The sequence below is a fragment of the Nematolebias whitei genome, chromosome 10 (assembly GCF_014905685.2).
Source record: "Nematolebias whitei isolate Nwh7 chromosome 10, NemWhi1, whole genome shotgun sequence".
Classification (NCBI taxonomy): domain Eukaryota; kingdom Metazoa; phylum Chordata; class Actinopteri; order Cyprinodontiformes; family Rivulidae; genus Nematolebias; species Nematolebias whitei.
In genome coordinates, this window is record NC_056507.1 from 9,052,094 (window position 1) to 9,061,899 (window position 9,806).

The 9,806-nt window shown below is 42.2% G+C and overlaps 1 protein-coding gene across 1 annotated transcript in view; it reads left to right on the top strand.

Annotated features, from left to right (window-relative positions):
- The first annotated feature begins 543 nt into the window (after positions 1-543).
- cry2 (cryptochrome circadian regulator 2) overlaps positions 544-9,806 on the top strand; it is a 10,905-nt gene continuing 1,642 nt past the window's right edge. Inside the window, exons 1-10 of the mRNA XM_037683295.1 lie at positions 544-727; positions 1,684-1,792; positions 3,490-3,632; positions 6,181-6,365; positions 7,379-7,467; positions 7,544-7,675; positions 8,599-8,724; positions 8,818-9,003; positions 9,083-9,234; positions 9,582-9,784. Coding sequence (XP_037539223.1) covers positions 570-727; positions 1,684-1,792; positions 3,490-3,632; positions 6,181-6,365; positions 7,379-7,467; positions 7,544-7,675; positions 8,599-8,724; positions 8,818-9,003; positions 9,083-9,234; positions 9,582-9,784 — 1,483 coding nt within the window. The 5' untranslated portion in view covers positions 544-569. The remainder of the gene's footprint in view (positions 728-1,683; positions 1,793-3,489; positions 3,633-6,180; positions 6,366-7,378; positions 7,468-7,543; positions 7,676-8,598; positions 8,725-8,817; positions 9,004-9,082; positions 9,235-9,581; positions 9,785-9,806) is intronic.

A 9,806-nucleotide genomic window follows, 5' to 3' on the forward strand; every position in this document is an offset into this window, starting at 1 on the left:
TTTCCCTTTGGGATTAATAAAGTATTTTTGAATTGAATATTGAGTAGGATGGCAAAAGAGTGCAGTAAAAGTGGTCTTATCTGAATATGAACAGGGAATGTTGTATATTTGACAAATTGTGCTTCTCTTTTATATTAAATGTTTCTATTTAGTCAACTTAAGTCAGACCTCAACGCTTATAATGTCTGAAAATGAATGGAAATAAAATAAGACAGTTTATTTTGGCCTCCATCACCCGAACACCACGCACGCCACGCACGCGCCTCCACCTGAGCAGCCTCTCATCCCATATAAACAAACGTGACACAGCTCATCACCTTACAGCTGATGTCTGCCCAACCAGCCAATCACAGCAGGCTGGTTTTGTAATTTAGTAATTCCGGATGACGTGTCGCATTCTGACCAATCAGAGACCGAGTGCTTTCCAAGCTACGTCCATCTCTTAGCCACGCCCCTAAACATTGCAAAGTTTTGAAGTGTTTTCAGTCGTTTGGATTTCCAGCTCATTTTTCGAATTCTGTTTACTTGTTGTTTTAGATTACATTCTAATGAATGGTTAGAAGGACATCATGGTTGTGAATTCCGTGCACTGGTTCCGCAAAGGTCTGCGGCTGCATGATAATCCAGCTCTCCAGGAGGCCCTGAACGGAGCCGACACGGTGCGCTGTGTTTATATCCTGGACCCCTGGTTTGCTGGAGCGGCTAACGTCGGAATCAACAGATGGAGGTTTGTGATTTTTAACTTTCTCTTCTACAACTTCCAGTTTCTTAAAAGGTGTGTTGAACAATGTTTTAACCTCATGAAATGTTCGTTTTCTTGCCTTGATTTTCTGTTTCCCTCGGAGTTCAGGATCGGGCCTCAGTTAGCTAAAGCTAGCTAGTCGCTGTTGAGCTTGACGGCGAACTCCGAAGAGAAATCACACGATTTTAGGTTTATCCTTGTATCACTCACGCTGTCTTCGTTTTATAGGAAGGACATTTATTTCAGAAAAAACTTGGATATGCACTAGTTTCTTCGGCACTCATATGATCTGATTATCAACTGCTGTACGTGGTGGTGTTACATTTTGCACAATCATTTTTGTTGCAGTTGTTTAGCTTTTTTTTAACCATGTTGTGATAAGTAACCATACCGAGAGAAAAGTTGTTCACGGAACCAGCTGACTGCTATTAAAAGTCCGACAGTCTCGTGCTGCTGTGTTGTTTTTAGAGAGAAGAGGTTTTCTGCATACTGTACCTCCAAACAAACCGTGACCTTTGACCTTTAACCTGCCAACAGGCCCCTAGCTTCTGAGGTGGAACTCATTTCTCTGAACACTGCACGGTCTGACTTTCAGGGTGATTAGCAGCTGCCAATCCTTTTTTTTTTTTGTTCTTAAATAGTGACATGATATAAAATGTCATGTTGTTCCTCTAAAGCAGAGGTTGGCAACATTTAGATCAATTTCTGCACCGCTATGAGGACCAGGTGTTTCTGTTTTTAATGTCTTTATATGTCAAATTTGGTCTAGTTACATTTAACAATTATTATTTTTAGATCATAAAGCAGAAGTGATAGTGAGGCCCACAGCAGACTGAAAGTATCAATAAACATATTATAAACAATAATCAATAAACCAGCCGCTTTCTTCCAGCTGCAGCTGTGTTTTACTGATGTTCTGACTGGTTCTGTCTTGTCTACAGGTTTCTGTTGGAGGCCCTGGAGGACCTGGATAGCAGTCTGAAGAAGTTAAACTCCAGGCTGTTTGTGGTCAGAGGACAACCCACTGATGTCTTCCCCAGACTTTTTAAGGTTTTTATTTTTGCAATTTGAACAGATTTTCTTGCTCCTGGCTTTGCTCAGTCCCAGTTTCCTGTGTTGTGAATCTACCGTAATCAGAACTGAACCAACTCAAAGAGAGAATTTAATGTGATTTTCTCTGCAGAGAAAAGCAGCAGTTATCTCATCTTCTGATTCTTGTGCTGATGGAGATGAGAAGTTCAAGCAGACTAATATGGATTTAAAATGCTGAGAAGTTTAGACAATTTTTCCAAAAGTTTTTGTCTAAACACTGAACAGATAATTATTCAACCTCTTCTCTTTAGTCCTTTCCTTTTGAGTCCATAAAGTTAAAGCCACTCGAGGAAAACTACAGTTGAAATATGAATTTCAGTTTTTATTAGAAAACTTTTTTTATTCCAGCTTTAACAAGCTTGAATAGTTTTCCTTCAGCTGCAGTCTTGAAATTTGTCATGATGATTAAATCAAATCTGTTCGAGTTCATACAGAAGACATGAAGATAATATTTGTTTAAACTGTCTGCATGGGAAAGAGCAAAGCAGTATCTTTTTTAATTATTTTAAAATAACATCTAAAACATGCTGGTATGGTCTGAGAGTTTTGTGTTAAAATGTCTGGGGGAAATTGGACAAGATGAAAACGTCTATACCCAACACACGATTAGGTCCAAAACAGATGTTCAGATCCAAAACAGATGTTCAGATCCAAAACAGATGTTCAGATCCAAAACAGATGTTTAGTTCCACTGTGTTGAGTGTGTTGTTGTGGTAACAAAGTGTGAATTCTGTGATCACTGAGATGCTTTTGGGTTTTTACTTCTATGAACCAGTTCTGTAAATCAAAACACCAGAGGACCCCAGGGAAAGCTGCCCATCCGTGCCTGATCAAAAAAAAAAGATGATGAATCTTTTCCAGCCAGCTGACTTCCGAGGATGCAGAATCTGTTCGTTTCTTTGGTCCCTTTTTCTGCCCTGAACCAGCCAGAAGCAGCTGCAGACCCATTTAACATTCATGATCTGGTTCCAGGAGGAGGCGAGCCGCTCGGGTCCGGTCCACTGCGCTGGTTTTCTGTTATGTGTCATGGAAACTGGAGAGTTGTTGTTTAAACCAAACAGCTGCTGCTCTGCAGGTGATCTGCTCAAACCGCTCTCCACTTGTTCAGAAGTTCAAGCTGTTCATTTCTCTGCTGAGGTCCATCGGGTCACTTTTGATTCTGAAACTTTACCTCCATCACGGTGAACAAGTCTGTTCCAGCTGAGAATACTTCTTTATATCAAAATGTAAAGCAGTTGTTGAAAAGATCCAGAAAGACACATGTTTTCTTATTTGTTGAAAAACCTGAAGATTTAAAACAAAATTTGAAGGTAATTTTCAAATTAAGAGCTTAGATTTTTACAAGAGGAAGTCCCAGATTTCAGCTTTCAGAGAAGTTGATGCAGAAATCTTTAGATTTTTAATGAATCTTTTTTTTTGTTATTTAGCCTACATCGTTTTGAATGAATCGGTTTGTGAATTCAGTTTTAGTTCCGATCTCTTGGTTTCTCATCGTCTACGTCTCTAAAATCGCTGGGCACAGGAAGTCGGGTTGTTCTTTTTACAAGTTTTGAACATTTTCAGAGTTTACCAAAGAAGAATCTTTAACATCCGTCAGAATGTTTCATTTTTCTGCTGAAAATGCTGATTTCAACCGATTGTTTGTGTCGCTGCAGGAGTGGAACGTGACCCGGCTGACGTTCGAGTTCGACCCTGAGCCTTATGGGAAGGAGAGGGACGGCGCCATCATCAAGATGGCCCAGGAGTTCGGCGTGGAGACGGTGGTCAGGAACTCGCACACGCTCTACAGTCTGGACAGGTTGGTGGGCTTTATCTGGGTTAACTGGCGAAGAAAAGGATCTGAAGCTGAGTTGGATTCAAGATAAAACCGATGTTTGCGTTTCATGACAGAGCTTCAAGGTTCATGACCTGCTGGAACAACAGAACTGGAGAATATTTATTCTTAATGCAACAGCTGTTGTTTAACTGGGAAACAGTTGTTCTTTTAGTTCATCTGAAAGGAACAAACTTGTTTTTTTACTAACACACATGTCACAAAGGAGAGTTAAACACCAAAATGTAGAAAATATGATGTGTAATTTATCACAATTCTGTTTGAAAATAGAGAAATATAATTAATTTGTTAGGTTCCCTTAAACCTCCTGCTGCTGTAACTGATGGAGGAAACTCAAAAGGAACTTTGATGTCAAATTTTTTTATTGTTCCTTTACTGTTATTTATATTTTTGTTCCTTTTTTTAAATTGTTTTTTTCTTTTATATTTATTTGTCAATTTATACAAAGGAGTGAACGTTTCTTCCGTTTAATTTCCTTCTGTTGGTCTTTTTTTCACTCCCGGTTCGAACGTTTGAGCTTCGATACATATTTGACATTTACCGCGCCTTAAAGTTGTTGTTTTGGATTGTTTTTCCAACATGTCAGGTGAAATTAAACATAACTGTGTTCTTGTTATATTTTAAATAACTTAAAAGATTTCCTTCTTTTATCATCATGAGAATAAATTCTGTTTTTTGTGTTGGACTCACCTCCAGAACACCTGAGACGTTTGTCCAGGCTCCAGATCACGTTGGTTATTATTTACAGGTGATACTCAGAATTTATTTCTGTTATTTTTTCTAATTTATTTTTCTATAACCTTCTGAAAACATCTGGAGAGCCTGAGATTAAATCCTGGGGGTTGTTTGATTCAGGTAAGCACCTCCCCCATGTAGGTGACTGACGCCCCCCTGTGGCCTCCTGCTGTAACTGCAGCTCACACCTCCCGTCCATGTGCTCTGATTAGCTGCTCCTCCGATGGAGACTGGTGGACCTCCTCTCTGCTGCTGCGTGGCCCGGTGCAGTTACAGCACCGCCTTGCGTAACGTGGATTACTGCTGGTCCATGTGTACGTGTGTGGATTAATACACATCCACTGAGCTACAGCCAGTGAGTCGCTGCTTCTGCCACAGGTTCTGAACGGACACAACAATCCACAAGAAGAAAGATTGTCTCTGGGTTCAGACTCAAATTATTCTGCCGGTAGTTTTCAGCCAGACTGGTGATGCTCAACAGGTCCAAATACCTCTCAGTTAAAACTCAGAACATTTCCAGAACCTGGTTGAATTGTTTGCTAACCAGCCTTGACAAAACCTCAAGCTGCGCTTTGTGAGACCGAGTTCTTCAACCGTGGTTCTGATGTTCTGCTTCAGTCTTTGGTACTTGCATGGCCTTCTACTCAAACAGATTATATGTATACCTTATTTTCCGTTGTACACGTCGCATCGCCCTATAAGTCGCATCAGTCCAAATATGTCTAATAAAGTGGAAAAATCCATAAATATGTTGCTTCGCTGTATACCTCGCATTTATTACGCGTCACCGCTGACAACCCGGAAATGTGGGCCGGTGTTGTGCCAAAAATCGATTGGCTGCCAAATGGTGGGCACGGGAGCATGCACGGGTAGGACTTTAACAAGATTAACACTTAAAAACTATTGTTTATTTGCTCTAAATTATAGTAAAGGTGTGTCTCAGTCTCACTTTTCCTTAATAAATGCACTTTGACGGACAAATCTGCTACATTTTCAAAAGTTTTCGCAGCCTGCGTGCTCCGGGAGCGCTCTGAGGGAGGAAATTATAATTTCTTCAAAATTTAACAAGATAATGACCTGAAACAATTATTTGTTAGCTAGACATTATAGTAAAGGTGTGTCTCAGTTGAACTTAATAAATGCACTTTAATGGTCAAATAAGCTGCGTTTCGTCGGGGCGGCGCTGCGAAATGAAGCTGATTTGACGGTTGCTCCAGGTGAGCTGGACGAAGGTGGGAGGCTGTGGCAAGCCGATTGTGTCATTAATAGCCACTTTTATCTATTACATGACACAATGGCATGCCACAGTACTCGAGTGCCATCTAGCGGCTGAAAATGGTAGTGCTCAATATTTTCTGTCAGAATGAATGAAAATGGTCATATCTCAGCCCAAAATTAGTTTATAAATGTGGGGGGAAAATCCATAAATACATCACTTCAGTGTACAAGTCGCAGCACATACAAATTATGCCAAAAAACAAAACAAAAATGTGACTTATAGGCTGAAAAATACAGTAATTGTATCTTGTTTGGTTTTATTAGATTATTTTATATTGTTGTTTATAAAGGAAGACAAAATGATTCAGGTGGAAAATCAAATTTACTGGAGGTCATATAATGTTGACTTTCCTCCATTTTCAATTAAAGTCTCTTGTTTATAACAAACAGGTCAATTTATTACCGGTAAAGATTCGGGGTTTTCCGTTTATCAGGATTGTTCAGTAAAATATGACCCAGCGAGCCGTTCCAGAGCTTCAGCTTCTTGTTTCTGTTTCAGGATAATCGAGATGAACAACAACAGCCCCCCGCTGACCTTTAAGCGCTTTCAGACCATCGTGAGCCGGCTGGAGTTACCCAGGAGACCTCTGGCTCCCATCAGCCAACAGCAGATGAGCACATGTCTCACTAAAATATCCGACAACCACGACCAGCTGTACAGTATTCCTTCTCTGGAAGAGCTGGGTGAGCCGCCGCTTGCTTCACAAACATCGCAGCGTCAGACCGCTTGATTCTGTTTTTCTTCCCGGACGTGTTCGGTCAGTGAGCAGAAGGCTCACACCTTATCACACTTTTGTTATTTATTAAAATCATAAAGTTGTTGTTGTTGGCTGCTCTGAGGTGACGTGGACTCTGGTTGGTAGATGTTACTTTATCCACAAGTTGAGGTCTTTTGTGTAAAAAAAAAAACAGATTTTTCTTGAAGATTTAGAAAAGATTTCTCCTTTTTTGAAGGAAGTTTCTGTGTAAAAATGATCAATAATATCTTACCTGTTATAGATGGCTCTTTCAGACTTGATGACAAGCTTAATGTAAAAGTCTAAACTTTGCTAAGACCAAAGCTGTTTGAAAACAATTTTTGACCTTTTTGTATAAACAGTTCTTTATAAACCTTTACACGATTATCTGCTTGAACTTGTGTGGTTATTTACACACACAACTAGCCGCAGAAGCTAAACGTAGCACTTCCTGGGCATTTATTATTATAATATTCCTGCCAAAACAACAGTGTAATGCAACTGGCAGCAGTGCAAAAGGTTATAAATGAACGCTCACATGAGCCGTGATGAAAAATATAAAAGTTGTTTTAAAACGGCAGCAATCCATTTCGCTGCATTCAGATTAGCCATTAGCACATCAGAATTAAACTCCAAACTAAAGTCATTCAAAGAGCTATCTACAACAGGTAAGATATTATCTATCATTTTTTACACACAATCCCAGTCAGTTTCATTTTAAAAGGTGTTCTCAAAGTGAGCCCTGTGGGACACCACAAGGTTCAAACCGTCAAGTAAAACTATTTTCTTAATAATACATATTTTAAGTGTCTTTCTCTCATAAATCCCTCTGTAACATTCCTGTCTCTCATCCTCCATTGTTAAACGAACTATAGTTAAATAAACTGTTTGTCAGGGCAGAGTGACCGACGGATTAAAGGTTTGGTCATTTCTAACAGCTCGTGGTGAATCTGTGTCCAGGTTTCAGGACCGAGGGGTTACCTCCAGCTGTGTGGCGGGGAGGAGAGTCCGAGGCTTTGGACAGACTGGGCAAACATCTGGACAGAAAGGTAAACATCTGTCAGAGGCCCAACGGTGTTGGTTCTGAAGATGAACCTCATGTCCTCTCTGTGTCCGTCTCCTCAGGTGTGGGTGGCCAGCACCCGGGCCAAGACTTGCTCTCTGTACGCCAGTCCAACGGGCCTCAGTCCCTACCTGCGCTTCGGCTGCCTGTCCTGCAGAGTTCTGTACTACAACCTCGGAGAGATCTACATGAAGGTCTGCAGATCTAATGAAGGATCAGCTTAGAGGCTGGTTGTGATCGAGTTATTTAATGATGAGCTCACAGGTCGAGAAATATTTGATGCGACTCGCAGCGATCGTTTAAAGGCCAGGTTCTAGTTTGTTTCTGTCTGCCGTCCGCTCCACAGAAAAGACGGAAGTCACAACATCAACCAGTGACACGACAGGATCTTCTGTTACTCAGCTGTTTTTATTAAAGCTGCTAGATACTCTTCAAAATAAGAGTCTGGCCCTGTTGTAACTTCAACTGTCACAAAATTAATCCTCAATTATTAGGATTAATAATGCACTGATACCACTTTGATTCAAACCAACACGCACACACTCTTGCGCGCGCACACACACACACACACACACACACACACACACACACACACACACAGAGTGCCTTAATGGATAAAAGAGCCTCCTCAAGAAGCTCCTGAAGCTTTTACCTGAGGCTCCAGTTTACCATGTAAACAACAACAAACTAAACAAACAGCAGACGGTCTCAACATTCAGTTCGCTCTAAAGTATCATGAACAATCAAAATAAAAATGTCACTTGGCTTCTTTTAATTACTTTAAATATATTTATTTAACCAGAGAAGCTTGCTTCTTGCTTTACTCCAACGGAGCAGGACACCAGCGACTTTTTCCAAAATCTGCCGTTAGTGATGGGTGAGATGTTCGTGAAGCTTGAGCTCAGATCCGTATGTTCCCAGAATCCCCTTCAGCTCAGAGACAAACTGCAGCAAACCCTCAGACTCAAGCATGCACACGGTATCAGACCGATGCGTGAGACTGGTACTGGTCTTGCTGATTAGGAGTCATATTTCAGGCAGCAGCCTCCAACGTTCCTTCTGAAAGTTTCTGACTCTTCACACGAGCAGAACCAAAGTTGTGTCCTGTCCTCCTCAGCTCTGTAAACGAAGCAGTCCTCCTCTGTCCCTGTACGGTCAGCTCCTATGGAGGGAGTTCTTCTACACGGCTGCCACCAACAACCCCAACTTCGACCGCATGGAGGGGAACCCTATCTGTGTCCAGGTGGGTCCAAACATGGAGGAGGCAGGTGAATGGGCATCAGAACTCTGAAACAAAGATTGGTCTCACAGCAAACGCTTGTCTGTTTGTCTCCAGATCCCATGGGACCAAAACCCAGAGGCGCTGGCCAAGTGGGCTGAGGGTCGGACCGGTTTCCCCTGGATTGATGCCATCATGACACAGCTGAGGCAGGAGGGCTGGATCCACCACCGGGCCCGGCACGCCGTGGCCTGCTTCCTGACCCGAGGCGACCTGTGGATCAGCTGGGAGAGCGGCATGAAGGTGTGGTCAGTGGTTCTGGTTCCTCTTGGTTGAACAGTCTGTGTTCAGACAGAACTTAGATGTGGTTCTGGTCCTGCAGGTGTTTGAGGAGCTGCTGCTGGATGCAGACTGGAGCGTGAATGCCGGCAGCTGGATGTGGCTGTCCTGCAGCGCCTTCTTTCAGCAGTTCTTCCACTGCTACTGTCCCGTGGGCTTCGGGAGGAGAACCGACCCGTCTGGAGACTACATTAGGTCACATTGATTTTAGAACAGCGTCATGGCTGCAGAGCTGAACTGATCTGTGGCTTTTATTCCTCAGATACTCTCTGCATTTTGGACCAAATCAATCTTAAGATGTCTGATGAGGATTGACGTACTTCATGACATTTTCATCTTTAAGTTGAACCATAGATTAAAAAAATGCTGCAGTCAAAATAGATTTATTTTAGAGAAGATGTGGATTTTATATTTGATGGATAAATGACAACATGATCCTACTGAGCTCAGAGATCTTAGATGAGTTTGGTCCAAAAGCAGCAAACATCCTTCAACCAATCAGGAACCTGGTTCTGATGAAGCTCCTCTGAATTCTTCTGCAGGCGTTACGTCCCCATCCTGAAGGACTATCCGAACCGCTACATCTACGAGCCGTGGAACGCTCCCGAGTCTCTGCAGAAGGCGGCCAACTGCGTGGTGGGAGTGGACTACCCCAAACCCATGATCAACCACGCCGAGGGCAGCCGGCTGAACATTGAGCGCATGAAACAAGTGTACCAGCAGCTGTCCCACTACAGAGGACTCAGTAAGTCCAGCTGTCCCACTAC